The sequence below is a fragment of the Mus musculus genome, chromosome 7 (assembly GCF_000001635.26).
Source record: "Mus musculus strain C57BL/6J chromosome 7, GRCm38.p6 C57BL/6J".
Taxonomy (NCBI): domain Eukaryota; kingdom Metazoa; phylum Chordata; class Mammalia; order Rodentia; family Muridae; genus Mus; species Mus musculus.
In genome coordinates, this window is record NC_000073.6 from 4,535,922 (window position 1) to 4,556,125 (window position 20,204).

The window sequence follows — 20,204 nt, forward strand, 5'->3', positions numbered from 1 at the left end:
ATCCAGTGCTCTCTTCTGCCCTTAGAGGACGCCAGGAACGTACATAGTGCACAAATATAGAGGCAGGTAAAACACTCATATACACAAAATAATAAAAGAAATAAAGCTTTAAAAATGCATCGTAACAGGTTCAAGTACAGGACTTAAGGTCAAACATATTGGCGATGTGATTCCAAGCGACTTCTCTTCACTTGTGAGGAATCAACGCTGTACTTAGCATGAGGCTGCTGTGAGGGTGCCATGGCAGCAGTGGTGGGAACAGTTCATTGTAAATGACACAGACTTCATAAGAGCAACACACACGGTCACACAGGAGAAACAACTGCTATAATTTTGTGGAATTATTTTTTCATTTTTCTTTCTTTTTGGGGGGTGGTTTTTCCAGACAGGATTTTGGTGTGGACCGCACGGCGACCATTGCTGCTTGACGATGTTTCAGCACATCAACATCATGGATCACCGCCCTCCAGCACCCACTCACTTTCATCTTCAATGATCTTCACTGTGTGTTATGGGGGCTTTTTTATGTATGCGCTCCGGCTGGAGGAGGGTGAATGTCTGCAGTGCCAGTCAGTCTGTCTAAACAAAATAAGTCTTCAGGGGGGAAATCTGCATGACAACTCTGCCTACTCCTACACAAGAAGCCCCTTTGTGCTCCCATTTGTACCAAGAATAGAGAAGTTAAGGGTTTGTTAACTGAAAGATAGTTCTAGAAACTCTTAGGCACTTATGCCCAGTCCCAAGGATGAAAGCCCACCCTGGAGAGAAACAACAGGCCCGGAGCCAGAGGCCTTGGCAGCTGAGGGCAGGAGTTCAGTTAATAAGGGTAGAGTAGTGCCCATGATGGATTCCCTGGGCACGCGACTTATGGGATGATTGGCGAAATCGGGGAGGTCCCACGAGGAGCAGATTTGGTGCTCATTTTAGAATTTGTTTATTATTATACACTGTAGCTGTCTTCAGACACCAGAAGAAGGCATCAGATCCCATTACAGATGGTTGTGAGCCACCATGTGGTTGCTGGGATTTGAACTCAGGACCTTCGGAAGAGCAGTCAGTGCTCTTAGCAGCTGGGTCATCTCGCCAGCCCAACCCCAGTGCTTATTATGTTACATGGTACACATGCTGCGTCATGCCCCTTGAGGAATGAAAATTCCTCATATAAGTTTGCTCAGGATTCAATGTCGGCTTCCCCCCACCCCACACCCCACCCCCGACCACAAAGGATTAGAGTGTGCAGGAGGAAATGCAAACGGGCAGCTGGTGGGGTTGCCGAACCTAACAACAGGGAGTTAGATGCTTGCTGAACTGACTGCTTTTGCTTCAAAGAAAAATACTGTGTTAAAGTTGATTGCCCCTCTCATTCTGGATGTTGAGAAACAGGGCAAAGTGGGTTTAAAAACAGTCTGAAAAGATCCTGTATTTCTTGGAACCATTAAGTGTGTGTAGGTGGAGGTATTGTTTTCCTAATTGGTTCTTGATTGTGTCAATAAAGATGGTGGGAGCCCATTGCTGGGTGAAGGAAACAAGGCGGGACTTCAGAGGAAGAAACAGAGAGGGTGCTTTGTGGCTAGGCTTTGGGGAGAGGATCGCACACACCATGTAAGGCCTGGGGCTATGAGAACCGGTGGCAGCCTCTGCTACCAGCAGAATCCTGATATTAGATGACTGATGAGTTTAGGGCAATAGATTCTGCGCCCAGCAGTTGTGTTATCTGGCTGGCTTTAAAGTGTTAGAACTGTCTGGTGTTTCCCATTTGTGGTGTTAAAGTGGGCTGGAAGAGAAAGAGCACAATCGCACAGAATTCAGTGGGCTTTGGAGGATCAGGCAAAGAACTGAGCCCCAGGTAAGTAGTAACCAGGTGTAGCTTGGCCTGGTGGGAGAGCAATCTCGGAGCTCGGGCTTGGCAAAGCCAGTGGGGATGAAGAGATAACCAGGTTAGCAAGGGCGCAGCCCTGGGCAAAGGAGCAAGCATGGATTTTTAAAATTACACGCAACACATCTGTTTTCAACATTACCTAAGATTAAACCTCTATGCAATTATAGAGCATAAAAGCTGTATCTTTATTTTAATAAACAAATGAACTATCCTGAAATTGTGTCAGTCTCCTTCCCTCACTGACTCCACATCTTCTCTTTGAGACCTGAACCCCACTGGAGCTAGACTCCAGCGGGTTTTTTTTCTCTGTGTAACAGCCCTGGCTGTCCTAGAACTTGCTCTGTAGACCAGGCTATCCTCCAACTCTCAGAGATCTGCCTAACTCTGTGTCCAGAGTGCTGGGATTAAAGGTGTATGCCACCATGCCCAGAGATTTTGTGGGAAGAAATTAAATCCTGTGGACATCATAATCCATGTAATTGATCTGATTTCCTTGCTCATTGGCTACCGGGAAGTTCAGGGGACAAATTTATATTCTTTTTCAAGTGTCCGGGGATACTTCATGCCCCATTTCCTACTTAGCCTGCTGTTGAGAGAACTCCCTTCCCAAATAGCAGAGACCTGTCCACCATGCCAAATCCTGTTTGGGGAGAGATGACGTGGATCAAGTATATGATGAAAAGCAACATGTCTTGAAAGACAGAGGGGGGAATGCTACCATTGACTTTTTCTCCAATAACCACCCTGCTACAGATAAGGTGAGGCACCGTGAAGATGACTCGGCCATAGAGTCTCTGGATATTTCAGGGTAGCGTGGCCATGGACTCTTGAGACTTCAGAGTAGTATGACCATGGACTTTCTGAAGATTTCAGTTGGAAACTTATCTACTTTGTTTCCTTGATAGGAGTAAGTCACTGAGGAATAAGGTCTGGGCTGTGTCTAGTCTTGGTTTACACTTACACGGAAAACCTCAGGGAATAAGATGGGAGAAGAGAAATGAGGTAAGAGAAATAAAGAGAAAGAAGAGAAAGAGAAAAAGGGAGAAAGGAGGAGAGGGAAAAATGTACAACTGAGCATGAAAATCTTGTGCGCATTGGCCTGGTGTTGCAGACCTGGCATCTCAGATACTAGGGACAATGAGGTGGGGTGGTGACAAGTTTAAGACCTGTCTAGGTACAGAGTGAGGACAGTCGACTTAGGTAAAAAGATGGCTAAAGATGAGGATCAATGGAAGTGATTCCCCTGAATTCTCCAGTGAGGGACTGAGGGTGTGGCTCAGTGTTAGAGTTCTCACCTAGAATTGCTCAGTGAGGGGTCAAGGGTGTGGCTTAGGGGGTTAGAACATTTGCCTAGAATCCACCAGTGAGGGACTGGGGGTGTGGCTCAGTGGTAGAGCCCCTGCCTAGAACCTCCCAGTGAGGAGCTGAGGGTGTGGCTCAGTGGTAGAGCACTTGCCTAGAATCCCCCAGTGTGAGGCTGGGGGCGTGGCTCAGTGGTACGGTAAGGGGCTGAGGGTGTAGCTCAGTGGTTGAGTTCCTGCCTAGAATCACCCAGTAAGATGTCAAGGGTGTTGCTCAGTGGTAGAGCCCCTGCCTAGAATCCCCTGGTGAGAGAGTGTGAGCACTGATCCACTCCTTACCTGGCTGGTGAGTAGACAGACTCATTCATGAGTAAGGGAATTCTCCCTGTCTCTCCACAGCAGTCACACAGCAGGTATTACTATCACAAGTTTGTCTGTTCGTTTTCTTATGAGAAAAACCAAGGTTGGGGGGGGGGGGGAGGGAGTGGGATGGATAAGTGTGTAAATGGGTGAGTGGTAGGTAGGTAGTGAGTGTTCAGGGTGTCCAGTGTTAACTCTGCCCTGGCAAGCCTTTGGGCCTGGAGATGAGCGTCATTCTTGGTTCCAGCCACTGTATCCTGCACACCCACACCCACACATACCAAGGAGCACTGGAGCCAGGCCTCTAAGCTATTGAGTATTTTATTTGGCCCCAAGAGCAGCATAGGAGTCAAGCTGTGTGGGAAGAGGTAAGAGACTGGGAAAAAGGAAATCAGAGGCTTCACAGCTGATTGTCAAAGCAGAGGGTAGGACCCTGGGGCAGGGGATACCAGACTTTCCCGGCTCTCCCACCTCCCCGCAGGCTCACTGTGGTTTCTGGGTATAGGAGTGGTATTGGATGGAACTTGGAAACATTTCCAATGTGGAAGTAGGAATGAATGCAATGTTTGGGGAGCAGGGAGAGGGATAAGGGTCTAGGAGCAAGGGATCTGGGGTCAGGTGCTTGCTTGATGGAAATCAGGGTGCTGGTATTGGCCTGGCTCTGTCAGGGGGCCGCAGAGAGTGCCACTGGGCAATGGGGCGCCTGGGGTTGGCCAACATGTCAGCCCAGTGCCGCAGGCCAGCCCCACCGACTGCTGCGCCCACCGCCACTCTCCCGATGGCCTCATTCTTCCCCAGTTTGTCATAATCCAGAACAGTCAGCTCCACCTGGACTTTCTGTAGGGTCAGAGAGAAAGGGGGACTAGGAAGGAGGCATGAAGAGGGGCGCGGGGGTCATTGTCTCCCCGTGACCAGGCTATGTAGAGACACTGCTGCAGGAGTTTGGGGCAGAGAGGCATGGCAGTGGGAAAGGACAAAAAGGTACCCAGGAGCTTTTATTCCTTTGAAAGGAAAGACTTCCTTCCTTTCCTTTTGTTTTAGAAAGAGTCTCACTATGCTATGCAGTGGTCTGGCGTGGTACTTGTTGTATAGAACAGTCTGGCTTTAAACTCATAAAGTTCCCATGCCTCTACCTAAAGAGTGCTGGGATTAAAGGTGTGCACCACAACACCTTGTTTAAAACAAACCTCTAGAGTGGTAAATTCACAGGATTCGTTGTCCAGAGGTTAAGAGATCAGGGCTCGGAAGAGGGGCAAACATTCAAGTCTTTGCCATAGGTGCCACGGCCAAGCCATAACCTGGCCAGCTCTGTCTCTAACGATCACATAAAGGCTTTTTTTCTATTGGAAATGGAATGTCTGGGCCTGTTGGGGACAAGGCTTGCTGGGGACAGGCATTCTGTCCACACTTACAAGTCTTGCTTAAGGGGAGATCATGCCCACAGCCAGGCTGGGCCTCCTGGTCTCCAATGGAGGAAATGGAGATGGACAATCAGACCTCAGACCTTAGGATCTGGCTTCTTCAATGTAACCAGGCTTCTTTCCCTTTGCCACTGTTACCCTTGGGGGCTCCTGTGGTGGAACCATTCTGGTAGAAACGGGGGCATGGCTGCACTCACCTGCACCTGGTCACAGGGCACCTCAAAGCTGAAGGCCTCGTTGTAATAGGGGTTCAGGGTGTTCTTCTTAATGGTGGTTTTCTTCTTGCGAACCTTTTTACCTCCCTGGAGCAGGTGCACCTTCACATAGGGATCTGGGGAAAGAAGGCCTCCTTGAACACCCCACTGCCGGGCTCATGGGGGTCAGGTGGTGTGAAAGCAATGAGGCCTCTCCTTTGGACCTCCTGAGAATAACCCCCATTCACCTCTCAGATCCCTCCTTTCCGGATGAAACCAGGTCTGTATCAGGTTCTGCTATCCCCTAAGAGACCCCCCAGGTCAAGAACCTTAGGCAAAAAAGCACACTCCCTGTTCTGAATAGCGTTTGTTTTTGTTCTTGTTTGTTTAAAGATAGATCTATTGGTTACGTATACAGCATTCTGCTTGCATGTATGCCTACAGGCCAGAAGAGGGCACCCGATCTCATTATAGATGGTTATTAGCCACTATGTGGTTTGCTGGGAATTGAACTCAGAACCTCTAGAACAGCCAGTGCTCTTAACCTCTGAGCCATCTCTCCATCCCTAGGGCATTTTCTTAACTAGGGATTAATGTTGGAGAACCAGATCACCGTGGGTGGTGTCATTCCTGGATAAATGGTCCTTGCTGGTATAAGCAGGCTGAGAAAGCCATGGACACACACACACACACACACACACACACACACACACACACAAACACCCTTACATAATTTTTTTTCTCACACACCTGAGAGTCCTCCTACATCCATTTTCTTCAGGTTTTTAGCTTCCAAGACAATGACGGTGAGCTTCCCGGCCGTGGGGACATAACGGAGAGAGAAGCAGATGTCCCCCAGTTTCTCTTGCTAAAAGGAGAAATAGAACTTATCACTTAAGTCGGGCTGCTGCCCCTAGCCCACAGGCTTTGAAATGGGATGCTCCAGAGTCAAGCTCCAGGGACGCCCTCTGGCATCTGTGCAAAAACAAAACAAAACAAAAACAAAAACAAACAAACAAAACCCCCAACGGGTTGGGGGCGGGGCTTGCAGACGTTGGTAAAGTCTGTGATCTGATTGGTCCAGAGTAGGGATGGGCGGGGCCGCAATACTCACCTCCTCTTTGGGAGCCACCTGCAGCTCTCTCCAGGCCTGCACCGGCCGCCCCAGGTTCACTGAACTCATAGGCACCCGCACCTCCCCGATGGCATCGTTGCGGGAGAACCGATCAAAGTCATACACCGCCATGACCAGCACTCTGCCCCCTAGTTCCACGTATGGGACCTGGTGAAAGGGAATACGAAGGGGCGGGTAGGAAATCAGAGAGGAAGTGGAGGGCAGCATATTCAGGTGGAAGTAGAGTGGGGCAGTGAGGTTCCAGTGACCTCAGTAAAGTACAGGGATCCACAGAAGGAAACCAACGTGTGAACAGAACACAAATAGTAATATACAACGACCAAGGCAATTGACTGACAGTGCTCTCAGGGATAACTCTAGGTCCCAATGAACAGCTTCCCAAACCCTCTACAAGCTGGCATCTGCGACCTGAGCCGTGTCTTCTTCCAGGAAAAGCTGAAGAGGTCAGTCCTTGGCAATCCAGGGCTAGATGTAGGCCAAGGACCACAGGGCCAAGACAACAGAAACTTACCTTGAAGGCAAATGTCTCTCCAAAGTGTGGATTCAGGGTCTGCCGATGCACCTTGGTCTCATGTCGCCTCCGCTTGTCTGGCAGCAGATAGACACTAACATAGGGATCTGAGGAACCTCCTAGGTCCAACGCAGCCAGTCCCTGAGCTTGCAAGATGCCCACCAGGAGCTGCAGGTGTCCAGGAACAGCATGAGGACACTAGTCTCAGCCTTCCTCCCAGGGGTCCACTCAGAAGGGAGGACTGGAGTACCTGAGACTGTCTCCCTCCAAAGCATTCACCCTCCTTCACACCCACCTGGCCAGTCTGGAAGTCATAGTCCAGTGAATACTGCAGTCGGCCTAGCTGGTGTTTGTCTGATACCTGCTGTCCAGGCATGGATGGTGACCGGTCCAGCTCCTCTATTTCAGGCTGAACCTAGAAAACCAGGGACAAGCCAGTGGAATTGTCCCCTGAAACGAGTACCCTCCAGGCTCAGAAGCCTCAGGAGGCTCACAGATCCCTCCCTCAAGCCATCAATGATTGTTTGTCTAAACACTTGTTTGATTAGTAATGTCTGGAATAAGACATGGTAGCATAAAGTCAACATATATGTCAGCATTTGATTAGTGATGTCTGCTATGGACAGGGAATAGACATAGTGAGACACAGTTCTGGGACTGTTTATTCCTCCACATCCTAATGAATGTATTGGGATAACAGTACAAATTACCACCATTGATACTGTCACAGGAAAATGTGCAGGAGAAATGGTATATTTACCATGTGCTTGGCACTTAGCACATAAGTGTTATTTTGAACCTAGGCCATCAATTCTAAAGTCTAGTGTAAATCTAATCCACCAGAGATGAGGGGCAAAATACCAAGGTCACCTCATTAGGCGTTCTGATTCACTAGGTCTGTGTGACATCACATCCAGAATTTACATTTCGACAAAGATGGAGTTAATTCTGACACAGGATGGCTTAAATAATAGGAATGGAAGCTGGGTTCCGGGACCCCAAAGGGAATCCTTATAGGTAATAATATGCTCCTTGTTGAGCAAGGAGGGGAAGCATGTGTTAATTACCAGGAGCTTGAGGCTCAGAGAACAAAGGTGTAGGTAGTTCCAAAAGATGAAAAAATGGTCCTTAGGGTTGGAAACCCCAAACTGCCTGGCCTGCATTCTACTCTGCACTCAGAGGCCTAATATTCTACCAAAGCCTTTTATTATCAATCATTATCATTGCTATTGTTATTATTGTTGTTGGTGGTGGTGGTTTTTCATGACAGGGTTTCTTTGTGCAGCTCTGGTTGTCCTGGAACTCTCTCTCTGTAGACCAGGCTAGCTTCAAACTCAGAGATCCACCGCCTCTGCCTCACTAGTGCTGGGATTAAAGGTGTGTGCCTCCACCGCCTAGCTGTCTTTTTTTTTTAAAAAAAAAAAAAAGCGTTTTTTTAAGATTTGTTTTATCTTATTTATTTTTGCTCGTTTTATTTATTTATTTTACGTGAGTACTCTGCTGCATGTACACCTGCATGCCAGAAGAGGGCATCAGATCCCTTTATAGATGGTTGTGAGCCATCAGGTGGTTGCAGGGAACTGAACTCAGGACCTCAGGAAGAGCAGCCAGTGCTCTCTACGAGCCATCTCACAGCCTTGTCTTTTATTATTTTACTACTTATTTTTATATCTTAAATTATGTGTAAGTGTGTGTCTTCATATGGTCATGTGCATGGGGTCCAGAGGCACTGGGTGCCCTGAAGCTGGAGTTACAGGTGGCTCTGAGTCACCCCTACCTGGGTTCTGGGGACAGAACTCAGTCCTACAGAAGAGGAACAAGTGTAACAAGTGCGCTCAAGCACTGGTAGATCTCCCTAGTCTTTGATTTTTGAAGAGTCCATCTAAGTCCTTGCCCATTCTCTCTCTCTCTCTCTCTCTCTCTCTCTCTCTCTCTCTCTCTCTCTCTCTCTCTCTCTCCCCCCCCCCCCGTGTGTATGTGTGTGTGTCCATTCATCCACATATATGACATTTATGCTGGAATAAATTCTCCTAAATATTTAGGGTAGTGTAGCTGTAGTAGGACTCTGTGTGTGTGTGTGTGTGTGTGTGTGTGTGTGTGTGTTGAGATGTAATGTATACCTATGCATGTTGGTATACACAATCTATTCCTGTGTATGTGGAAGCTTGAGGTCGACATTGGGTGTCTTTCTCTATCACTCTCCACCTTATTTTTTGAGACAAGATCTGAATGTAGAATTTACCACTTCTGCTTACAGAGATATGCCTGTCTCTACCCCCACCCCAGCACTAACTGTAGGAGCTATAGACATGTACAGAGCCAGGTTCTCAGCCCTGATCTTTGGTTTGGTTTGGTTTTAATTGAGGCAAAGTCTCACTTTGTAGCCCAGCTTGGCTATGCAGGCACTATATAGCTCTGGCTGACCTTGAACTCAGAGCAATCCCACAGTCTAGGCTGGGATTATACATATACATCATCAAATCCAGCTCAGGCAAGAGAGTTCTTGTGGATAGTTGCTAGCTCTGATCCCGAGTCCAGTGGATAAAGTGGGATTAAGAAGTGAAGGGGCAAAAAGAAAAAAAAAAAAACAACAACAACAACAAAAACCCGGGCGGTGGTGGCGCATGCCTTTAATCCTAGCACGTGGGAGGCAGAGGCCTGAGTTCAAGGCCAGCTTGGTCTACAGAGTAAGCTCCAGGACAGCCAGAATTATACAGAGAAACCCTTTCTGGAAAAAACCAAAAAAAAAAAAAAAAAAAAAAAAGTGAAGGGGCCAAGGACAGAAGATAGTAGCTAGGACATTCAAAGGTGCAGGGGTGTACAAAGGGAAGGATTGAGAGGCTCAGCTGTGTCACACCTTATCTATGTAACTCCGGCCCAGCTCCTTCACTTCCTGAAGATGGACTTGGGCTTGGGCCTGACTCTTTTTGCCCATCCGTCTCCGACAGCGCTTCCGGTAGAGACAGAAACAACTGCTGAAGACCAGGAGGCCCGAGCCCAGCACGATGGTAGCCAGGACCCAGGCAGGCACTGCAGAAGGACGAACATGACATGATTCGAAGCACTGGGAAGGTGGCTGGCTAACTCACGCTTGATTCCATCCAGCAGTTTGATTCTAGCCTGGTTTTCCCTACACCCAACTCCATTATATTTTAATCCCAATTTTCCTTCTAACCAATCTCACCTATAAAGCTCAATTTATGCCCTAACCCAAGCCGACATTTGTTTTCTTATAATTCTGATGTCTCTACACCCATTTTAATTTCTGCTCGCTCCCTACTGCTTTTAGCTTTCACTCCTGGGCCTGTTCACATTCATCCACTTCTGATTCCATTCCATGCCACACCCGTGATCTGGTTTGCCTCACTATTTCAGAGTCTACTCGTCTGGGATACCGACCCACGATTCCTGCGGGATTTTCCAGCCTACCCACCCGAGTCTTTGCTACTGAGACCCTTCTCTGGGGATCTTGAGAGGCTGTCCACTAGGGCTAGCCCAGGGTCTTCTCACCTGCGCCCTGCCTGATGCGGCTGGAGTCTGGAGGTGTCTTAGGCGCTGGAGACCCCAGGGTCGGGGGTTCCGGGAACATGGCGTCGGGGTCCTGCGGTGCTTCCTGCAGAGGTACCCAAATACTCTATCCCCACCCCACCCCACTCCTACCCAAAGCATCCAGTGAGTTTTCTCACGCATCAAAGAACCTTAAATTCCATTGATTTTTGGTGCACACTAGGAGTTAATCTCAGCCTCTTCACGCCAGTGGCAGGCTTTGGGGGACCCAATTCCATCACAAAGGGATACTTCCTCTGTATGCCACCCCATCCCATTCTCTTCCCAATCCATTCTCTTCTACCCCTTCCTTGCTCTTCCCAAGGGCTTGAACCGGAAGTGGGCGCAGGCAGGCGTGGGAACCAGCAGACCACTGTTGCCCTGAGCGACCGCCAGGCTCCAGGCAGGGTGATAGCAGTGCTGGTTGCTGGGCAACGAGCCTGTTGCCAAGGCAACGGGAGGGACTGACGCACAGAAACGAAGTCCGGGCGGTGCCGGTCCATGGGACCCAGGTCCGGGATCCCGTGGCACAGCGAGAGCGGCCTGTGATCTGTGCATCTACAGTGGCTCCTCCCATCGCATGGGACCCCTTGCACCACCACTCTTTCTGGTAAAGTGGAGAACCTGCCCCGGCACCTCTGCTGGGCCTTCACATCCTCTTGCTCATGAGTCTCTTGAGCGCACCCCGACTCTGTCTTCACACCTGTTCTCGTGACCGGCTCGGCCCCCACTTCTTTCTCGACCCCAGATAGGCATCTTCCCTCTTCTGTCCCCCACAACCTTCTCTCGTCAGCGCCTCTACTGCCCTCTGTTGTCTAGCCTCTCTCTCTCAGTCTCTCTTTGCTTTTTTTTGACTACCAACCTGCTCCCTTTGTTTCCACACCTGTCTCTCCTCTCCACATAGCAATTTCCTTGGTTAGGGCTTCAACCTGCCGCTCAAAGTTGAACCTTGTCGACGACCCTCCTCCACCCCTCTCACACGCCAGACCCCCCACGAATGGGACCGAGGATGTGGCTTGGACAGAGGGTCCCAACAGCTCCTACCTGCTAGGTGTCTCGACAGGACCCTTCTGGAGGTGTTGTGGGCTGCTGGGACCCCGCCCCCAGCACGTGGGTGGATGGCGCTTTCCCTTGTGTGCTGATCACACAGTTTGGCAGGGTGGGGGCGCGGCTGAGCCTAGCCAGGCTAATGTCTGCGCCCCTGTGTGAGATCGCGCGCGCGCGCGCGCGTGTATTTGTGCATATGTGTGCGTGCGTGTTCTGCCCCGGAGAAGAGAGAACGCCCTGCTCCGCCCCTCGGCCCGCCACACCCGAGAACCACCATGGCGCCCACGTACGTTGATCTTAGTACCCTAGAATGTTCTGACGTCTGGCTAAGTCATCGGACATCTACACTGAGTACCAGCCCCCACAACACACACACACACACACACACACACACACACACACACACTTTTTACAATGCAAATAACTGGATTCCAGAGCACTCGGTTTTAGAACCTATGAAAACCCTCTCTCTGGAGACTTAGCTACCCAGATTCTCAAAGCAAGAAGTTAGAGTCGCCAGCATCTCTGCTCTCAGACATTGTGTTTCCTTACCCAATTCCTGGCTTCAGCCAACACACAACCTATACTTCTTGTGTGTGTGTGTGTGTGTGTGTGTGTGTGTGTGTGTGTGTGTATGTGTGTGTGTGTGTGTGTTGGTGTGTATAGTGGTGCACAGTGGTGCACATTCATGTGGGCATGTGTGTGAAGGTCAGAAGACAACTCAGCGTGTTTTCCATCAGTGCTGTGCACCTTATTAAGACATTAAATTGCACATTTTTTGCAATTATAAGCCATTTTTCATTTGTATGGGGGAGTGGGCATATGGGGGTCAGGGGACAGTTTGAAGGCCGCTGGCTCTCTCCTTCCACCGTCTGGGTCCTGATGGTGAACCCAGGCCACCATGCTTGACAGGAAGGGTCTTTTCCAGCTGAGCCATCTCAGTATCCCTATCGATACTGGTTTGCGAGATGGTCTCCCGCTGGCTTGGAACACACAGATTAGGCTAGGCTGGCTAGTCATCAGGCCTCAGGGATCTGCCTATCACTGGCTCCTCACCTCTGCCACTACAAGCCAGCCCCCTACCACCACCACACCCAGATTTTTCCACCTGGGCTCTGGGCCCCAAACTCAGATCCCCATATTTCCAAAGCATTCACTTTACCAACTGGGCTATCCTCCCAGCCCAAATCCTGTACTTTTTAGGGGGTGGTGGAATATAATGTGCCCACCATAGGTGCTTGGAACCCCCTCTCCTACCCCAGTGTTATCTCCAGAGACAAAAATCCGTTAGCCACCTTCGGGAGGACAGTTTAATAAATTATATAGAAGGAAAGAATGTACAGCCACGGGGCCCAGGGAGACCACAAGCACAGGGGACTCCCTTCAGCCTCGGAGTAAAGGAGACTGATTCGGTTTCTGAGGTAAAAAGGGGACAAGTACCTGCCTGCCTTTGCTGCTCAGGTAGTACAATTCCAGACCCTGATTCCTTCTTTCGAATCCAGGTTCCAGCCTGTTTTTTTGAGAGCCTGCACACCCAGGCGGTAGCTATCTCCACTCAAAGAAGAGAAAACCTAGCTGTCAGTCACCCCTACCTGTCAGTCACCCCGTCACCCCTACCTGTCAGTCACCCCGTCACCCCTACCTGTCAGTCACCCCATCACCCCTACCTGTCAGTCACCCCGTCACCCCTACCTGTCAGTCACCCCGTCACCCCTACCTGTCAGTCACCCCGTCACCCCTACCTGTCAGTCACCCCATCACCCCTACCTGTCAGTCACCCCGTCACCCCTACCTGTCAGTCACCCCGTCACCCCTACCTGTCAGCCACCCTGTCCTCAAGCTCCACCACTCACAGGGCTCACAGTTGAAGTATACCAGCCCTTCCTGCACTTGGACCACAGGAGATGCGTTTCCAGTGACCTCCTCCCATGGGGTTGGGGAGGCTGGGACTTCAATCCTGTTGTCTTGAAGGTCCACATATCTGGGCTTCAGCACAGGTCCAGATCTGGCCTGGGTATTTCTGTGTCTGGGTTCAGCACCCAGAAGCTGAGAACTCAGACTCATGGGCCATGATAGCAGATGCATTCTCATAAACTAAGCTTGCCACGTTCTCATACATTGCCTCCTCTGGGACAAGGGCTGGAGCTGGCTTCTGGAGGGATTTCAAGATGCACTGGTGGAGGAACACATACTGGGCCTGGGGAGGATGCACAGAATGAGGGATGCTTCCTGAAGGGCCCTCAACCCCCACCACACCCACATTGTCCCCCGAAAGCTCCTCACCTCTGTCTGCACCATCAGTGGCCGGCTCTCTCTCATCTTCTTCACAAAGCTGAAGGGACCCACCAGCCCCTCACACTCCAGCTGCCGCAGCAGGACATCCAGTGCAATTAGGGTGCCCGTCCGGCCCACACCAGCACTAGGCAAGGAACAAGACAGGAATCAGGCTGGGCGGTTGATGGCACACGCCTTTAGTCCCAGCACTTGGGAGGCAGAGGCAGGCAGATTTCTGAGTTCGAGGCCAGCCTGGTCTACAAAGTGAGTTCCAGGACAGCCAGGGCTACACAGAGAAACCTTGTCTCAAAAAACAAAAACAAAAAACAAAACAACAACAACAAAAAGACAGGAATCAGGCCTCTGGGGCGGGGAAGGGGAGAAGTCTGGAGTTCTAGGTGCTGAGATTGTATGGTTTTGGAACACCCAGAGAGTGCAGTACTCAGCAAGACACAGTTTGCTCCAGGTTTGGGGAGCAAAGGAAGACAGTGACTGGGCCTGGGGTGTTCCGCATGCATGGGTCATCTAGTGTGAGCTCTGCTCCATCTTTACAGTGTTCCTGAGTATGAAAATAAGATGTATCAGCACACCCACTTCACAGATAGCGAAATGAAAGCTGAGGAAGGGTATGTCCCAGGCCATGCAGCTAGTAACATGGAAATGAAATTCACAAGAAGAGTCAGTAAACAAATCGGTTCTGGGGTTTTGCTGTCTTGTTTGTTTCATTTTCTTTCTTTCTTTTTTTTTTTTGTCCACACAGGGTTTCTCTGTGTAGCCCTAGCTCTCTGGGAACTCTCTCTGCAGACCAGGCTGGCCTCAAACTCAGAGAGATCTGACTAACTCTGCCTTCTGAGTCCTGGGACTACGAGTGTGTAACACCCCTGTCAGAGGTTTGGGTTTTTAAAAACTGAGTTTCTCCGTGTAGTCCCAGTTGTCCTGGAACTCAGTCTGAAGACCAGGCTGGCCTAGAACTTAAAGACCCACCCACCTCTGCCTCCCAAGTGCTTAGATTACAGGTATGCCACCATGTCCAGCCCCAAAGTTGCTTTTAAAAGTCATTTGACTTTTAATTTTATGTATGGGTGCTTGTCTGTGATGGATACTGAGTCCCTGAGGACAGGGACAGAGTGACAGGGTGACCCTCACCTGCAATGCACAATGGGTGGACCTCCATCCGTGGTCTGATCCATCCATTGCCGAAGCATCTTTCGGAAAGCCAGCAGGGGGTCTGGGGAGTAAGGAACTCCATGGTCTGGCCAGGCCAGGTAGTGGAATTGGCGCAACGAGAGAGTCTGCTGTTCTTTCATCTGAAAGGAGGTGTGGGTGTAGAGGCTCCAGAAGTTTCTATGCCTAATAGGGAATTCTCTGGGACACGCACTGCAGGGAGACCTTGAGGGGTTCTGGTAGGGTTAGAGGGACTCACATGGAAGAGTTGAAGATGCCTCACTGTCCAGTTTTCTGACGCCTCCTCACTAATCAACATTACCTGCAGCTGCCCATGAATGCAAGGCTGAGCATCCAAGGGCCAGTAGTGCTCACACTTCACCTGGGAAGGGAGACAAGGACAGTCAGCCTTTAAAGAGTGCGTGCCTGCATGCGTGCGTGCGTGCGTGCACGTGCATGCGTGTGTGCACGTGTGTGTGTGTGTGTGTGTGTGTGGTGGTGGTGGTGGTACCCTGTGGGGAATGAGTATGCCTGTGTGTGCATATCTATTCGGATACCTGAGGTTGTTTTCCGGAGTCTTCCTCAACTGCTCTATGCTATACTCACTGGGGCAGTGGTCTCTCACTGAACACAGAGCATGCTCAAGATGGCTCGTCTGGCAGGTCAGCTTGGTCCAGAGGTTCCATTTCCCTGCCTCCCAAAGGCTAGATTTGCAAATGAGTCACTAGCTCACCTGGCAGTTGTGTAGGTTCTCAGGATCCAATCTCTGGTCCTTGAGCTTACATGTCCCTATCCACTGAGTTATTTCCCCAGCCCTGAGAACAAGATACCTTTTGCATGTTCTGCCCTTTTTCCCCCCTTCCTAAAAAGATCTCTTGAGCTTGATTTGAAGTCAAAGATGGCCTTGACTTCTGATCTTCCTGACTCCATCTCCAGAGTGCTGTGATTATAGGGCTTGCATCACCTCAAAGGTGTATACAGTGCTGTGGATTGGGCTCACAGCCTCATGCCTCATGCATATTAAGCAAGAGCCAGTCTCTCCATATGGCTTTTCTTCTTTTTTTTTTTTTTTTTTTTTTTTTGGTTTTTCGAGACAGGGTTTCTCTGTATAGCCCTGGCTGTCCTGGAACTCACTTTGTAGACCAGGCTGGCCTTGAACTCAGAAATCCGCCTGCCTCTGCCTCCCAAGTGCTGGGATTAAAGGCGTGGGCCACCACGCCTGGCTCATATGGCTCTTCTAATCAAGGCGAGAATATGCTTGCTGCCCTGGCAACAAGGTAGGACCTATGGGTGCCAGGCCTAAAAGATTCGTTGGGCCAAAGGATTCCTAAATCTCAAGGTCTGTGGAGCCTTGATATAGTCTGACTGTGCCCCCACTCAAAACTTATGTACTGAGAGCCTCATTCCCAAATTCATACATGGATGGTATTTGGAAATGGGGGGTCTATGGCAAGAAACTGGGATTAGATGGAGTTCTAAGGGTAGAACCCTCAAGAGGGTATTCATGATTGCATGTGGTGAGGAAGAGAAATGAGCCGGAACACCGGCTCTGCCTCACCATGTGATACTCTCCGTCTTGCAGGAAGAAGACCCTCTCTGGATGCTCTTCAACTTCCCACCCTCCAGAAGCATAAGCCACACGAACCTTTGTTCTATATAAAATATCCAGTCCATGGCATTTACTTACAGTTGCAGAACATGAACCTGTGGACATTATAAAGGTGGAGGGGATGGGTGCAGTGTTGAAGATGGCTAGAATTATATTGGAGAGATGCAGAGGCATGTAGAAGGGACTGCACCCAGTTAGTGTCTGAGTTGGGCTGGCCAAGAGTTGGTGCTCAGGGGTTAGCACCAGGACAGAAATCTCTTCTCACCCGTCCAGACTCCATGCAGTTGGTCAGCATAACCAGGGTGTGGCTCTGCTGTTCCCAGACCATTCTCCAAAAATCACCCACAGTGTTAGGCAGGGGACCCTGGGTTGCAATGAACTCCTTGGGGCTCCAGAGACCCTAGTTGAGGGAAGCAGGCATGTCAAAGGGAGGTCATCAGATGGCCACCCCCCTTCAGTTCTTTGTCTCTCCAGCCTCATTGAGTGCCACACCCGCTGCCACCTTACAGGCATAAAGCTGGCGTTGATATAGTCAGAGCCTGGTTCCTCTTGGAGGGGCTGCAGGGGAACCCGGGACCAGTCATCTAAGAAAACACACCAGTATCAACAATGACAAGCAGGCTGTGAGAGGGTCTGGGGAGACAATGACAAGCAGGCTGTGAGAGGGTCTGGGGAGACAATGACAAGCAGGCTGTGAGAGGGTCTGGGGAGACAATGACAAGCAGGCTGTGAGAGGGTCTGGGGAGACAATGACAAGCAGGCTGTGAGAGGGTCTGGGGAGACAATGACAAGCAGGCTGTGAGAGGGTCTGGGGAGACAATGACAAGCAGGCTGTGAGAGGGTCTGGGGAGACAGCTCAGCTGCTAAAGTGACCTCAGTTCAGGATCCAGAAACTATATTTAAAACGTTGGGCCTTGTAGCATGTGCTCAAGAGCTGAGGAGGGAGAGACAAGAGGATACCTTAGGCTTATAGACCAGCCACACTTGGTAAATTCCAGATCACAGATTCCCTGGAACTGTATTAAACCAAGTGTGGTGATGCCTATAAAGCAAGCCCTTGGGAGTAAAGGTGGGAGAATCAGCCGGGCGGTGGTGGTGAGCGCCTTTAAGCCCAGCATTCAGGAGGCAGAGGCAGAGACCAGCAGATCTCTGTGAGTTCAAGGCCAGCGTGTTCTGCAGAGTGAGTTCCGGGACAGCAAAGAAGGCTCAGCAGGTAAAGCAGCAAAGCTGATGGACTGAGTTTAATCCCTGGGACCCACAGAGTGGAAGGAGAGAACTGACTGGTGCAGGCTGGCCTCTGACCTCCACCAGAAACTAAGGGCTGGGGAGATGGCTCAGTGGATACGAGAGAGAGCATTTGGTTCTCCTGTAGAGGATCTGAGCTCGGTTCCCAACACTCACGTTGGGTGGTGCAAAACCATCTGAAAATCAGCCCCAGTTACTGCAAAGCGTCTGGTCTCCATGGCACCCACATGCAACACACACACACATGAGAGGAATAAAAATTAAAAATAATAAATTAAAAATTTTAAAGTAGCTAGGGACTAAAGAAGGCATTTGAGGTTGACTTCTGGCCTCCACAAACATTCATGGAAACCCGGATGAACAAGCTTGAACACAAATTTGAGGCAGATACAAAGAAATGGGGGATGAACAGACAGAGACAAAGACAGATACCACACACACACACACACACACACACACACGAGAGAGAGAGAGAGAGAGAGAGAGAGAGAGAGAGAGAGATCTCAGGAATGGGGATATGGCTGACTCCAAGGGGGGCAGATGAAGGTGCAGACACTAGAGACTCACAGGGCAGTACATTCCTGTAGCGGTTCTTGGATCTGTTCTCTAGAGCCGATGCCGTTATTTGAGACTGGCCTTGGCCCTCCAGAGCCAGTTGCTAGAGGCAGAGAGACAGAGAGAAGGTTCAAGTGTTGGATGTTCTTTGCCTTCCTCCAACGCCCTCACAACTCCATGTACCCTCTTCTGTTTATCCACTGAATCTTGGGACTCTAGCACTCACAAACATTGGAGATATATGACACTCCACCTTGGGATACTTGTAAGGATTTGGTAGAACTGGGAGTTTCCTCATACAGATGTGCTAGGTGAGGGGTCAGAGGGTCCTTGTGTTATTAAGCCAAGTATCCATCATTATCTTAGGGTCTCAGAGAGTGGGAAGGAAACATGCCTGCCAGTTTCTGTCTGACTAAAAGAGACAGGCTGAGCATATGGCTCACTTGCTGGAATGCTTGCCTAGCATGCACAAGGCCCTGGGTCAGATCCCCAGCACAGCATAAAACATGTGTGGTGGAGCACACCTTCAATCCCAATGGGTAAGAGGTCAGGGGGAAGACTGCAGGTTCAAGGTCATCCTTGGCTATATAGCATCTTCCAGGATAGCCTAGAATACATGAGACCCTGTCTCAAAAAGGAGGTGAGGTTTATAGATGGTCTGTCTACAGGCAGCTGTTGGTTGCTGGAGAAGGAAGAGCTGTTTTCTTCAGAGGTATAGTCACTGTTAGGTTGTTGTCTGTGCTTTAGTCAATAATGCCTCACCCAGTGTCCTTGACACAGAGGCAGGAGGAGCACCAAGAGCCAGCCAGGACTATGTAATGAAACCATACCTCTAAAATAATAGGACAAGAGAGAGCCAAGGAGGTGACCAACTCTGATACATCTGTCCCCACTCACCTGATACTCCTCAGCAAATCCACAGTTGCTGTCCTTCTCATTCTCCCTGACATGGTCAGCAAAGTCTTTGGCCAGGATATCCCCTGGGCAGCTGTGATGGGAAGAAGGGTAAAGCAGACAAGGACTTGACTTGGAGAGATGGCTCAGTGGTTTAGGGCACTGGATGCTCTTCCAGAGGTCCTAAGTTCAATTCCCAGCAACCACGTGGCAGCTTACAACCATCTATAATGGGATCTGATGTCTCTCCTGGCACACAGGCATACATGCAGACAGAGCACTCATATATAAAATACACAAATAAAAATTCAAGTAAAAAAGCCTTTAAGCACTTTGGGGCTGGCAAGATGTCTCAGCAGTTAAGGGTCCCAACACAAAGCCTGACTACCTGAGTTCCATCCTTGTTAGTCTCAAGCTGGAAGGAGAGTACCAACTCCCCTGGGTTGTCTTCTGACCGCCACATACCATGTATACTCATAAAACATAAAAGTAAATGAGGCCCAGTGCATTTAGGAGACGGAGGCAGGCAGATTTCTGTGAGTTTGTGGCTAGCCTGGTCTATGTAGTGAGTTACCATGATTCTGATTTAGCAGTGCCCTGACTAAAATACTCTTAAGGAAAGGTGTCAAAGATTAGTCCGGACTCATCTGCAGACACAGCAGTGTGGCTCACAGCAGCCCAAAGGTGCAAGCAATACAAGACGTCCATCAGTGACACGGTCAAAAGCCCAGTGTTCATGACACCGAGACAGGAGAAGCACCAAGAGTTTAAGGCCAGCCAGGACTAGATAATGAAAGCTTCCCTTAAAATAATAATACAAGAGCCACGGTGGTAATGCACACCTTTAATCCCAGCACTCAGGAGGCAGAGACAGGCAGATCTCTGTGAGTTCAAAACCTGCCTGGTCTATAAAGAGAGTTTCAGACAACCAAGGCTACACAAAGAAACCCTGCTTTAAAAAAAAAAAACCAACCAAACAAAACAGAGGCCAACAAGTTGGCTCAGCAGGCAAGTCACTAAGTCACTAACCTATCAACGTGATTCCCTGAATTTGATCACTAGGACCCAC

The 20,204-nt window shown here is 49.8% G+C and overlaps 2 protein-coding genes across 12 annotated transcripts in view; both read right to left on the minus strand.

Moving 5' to 3' along the window:
• Window positions 1–3,843: 3,843 nt before the first annotated feature.
• Syt5 (synaptotagmin V) lies at window positions 3,844–11,620 on the minus strand. Of its 2 annotated transcripts, none has more exons than NM_001360422.1 (9): window positions 11,392–11,620; window positions 10,312–10,414; window positions 9,659–9,831; window positions 7,097–7,216; window positions 6,802–6,969; window positions 6,270–6,437; window positions 5,906–6,023; window positions 5,159–5,292; window positions 3,844–4,377 (listed from the first exon to the last, which is right to left on the minus strand). In NM_001360422.1, exons 2-9 carry the CDS (start codon window positions 10,388–10,390, stop codon window positions 4,177–4,179), a joined length of 1,161 nt encoding a protein of 386 aa, NP_001347351.1. In that variant the 5' UTR covers window positions 10,391–10,414; window positions 11,392–11,620; the 3' UTR covers window positions 3,844–4,176. The 2 variants fall into 2 exon arrangements, with proteins under 2 accessions (NP_001347351.1, NP_001347350.1); NM_001360421.1 differs by having other exon boundaries at window positions 10,312–10,457.
• A 1,066-nt stretch (window positions 11,621–12,686) lies between these two features.
• Window positions 12,687–20,204, minus strand: part of Ptprh (protein tyrosine phosphatase, receptor type, H) — a 55,434-nt gene continuing 47,916 nt past the window's right edge. For 7 of the 10 annotated variants that reach the window (XM_011250634.3, XM_006540204.4, XM_011250635.3 and 4 more), the window contains 8 exons: window positions 19,139–19,229; window positions 18,254–18,344; window positions 16,949–17,025; window positions 16,707–16,841; window positions 15,092–15,214; window positions 14,815–14,975; window positions 13,678–13,813; window positions 12,687–13,591 (listed from right to left, as the gene is read on the minus strand). In XM_011250634.3, the coding sequence (XP_011248936.1) occupies window positions 13,427–13,591; window positions 13,678–13,813; window positions 14,815–14,975; window positions 15,092–15,214; window positions 16,707–16,841; window positions 16,949–17,025; window positions 18,254–18,344; window positions 19,139–19,229 (979 nt within the window). In that variant the 3' untranslated portion in view covers window positions 12,687–13,426. The remainder of the gene's footprint in view (window positions 13,592–13,677; window positions 13,814–14,814; window positions 14,976–15,091; window positions 15,215–16,706; window positions 16,842–16,948; window positions 17,026–18,253; window positions 18,345–19,138; window positions 19,230–20,204) is intronic. The other 3 variants (XR_003946524.1, XR_881746.3, NM_207270.2) reach the window with 3 other exon arrangements.

What these genes read in the sequence shown, in the direction of transcription:
- Syt5 (NM_001360422.1), bottom strand. Translation starts at nt 10,390, where the DNA reads ATGTTCCCGGAACCCCCGACCCTGGGGTCTCCAGCGCCTAAGACACCT. An exon ending in GCCGGAGTTACATAGATAAG is followed by an intron (nt 7,217 to 9,658) that starts GTGTGACACAGC and finishes CTGGTTTTCTAG; the next exon opens with GTTCAGCCTGAAATAGAGGA. An exon ending in GGATGTAGGAGGACTCTCAG is followed by an intron (nt 5,293 to 5,905) that starts GTGTGTGAGAAA and finishes TTCTTTCCCCAG; the next exon opens with ATCCCTATGTGAAGGTGCAC.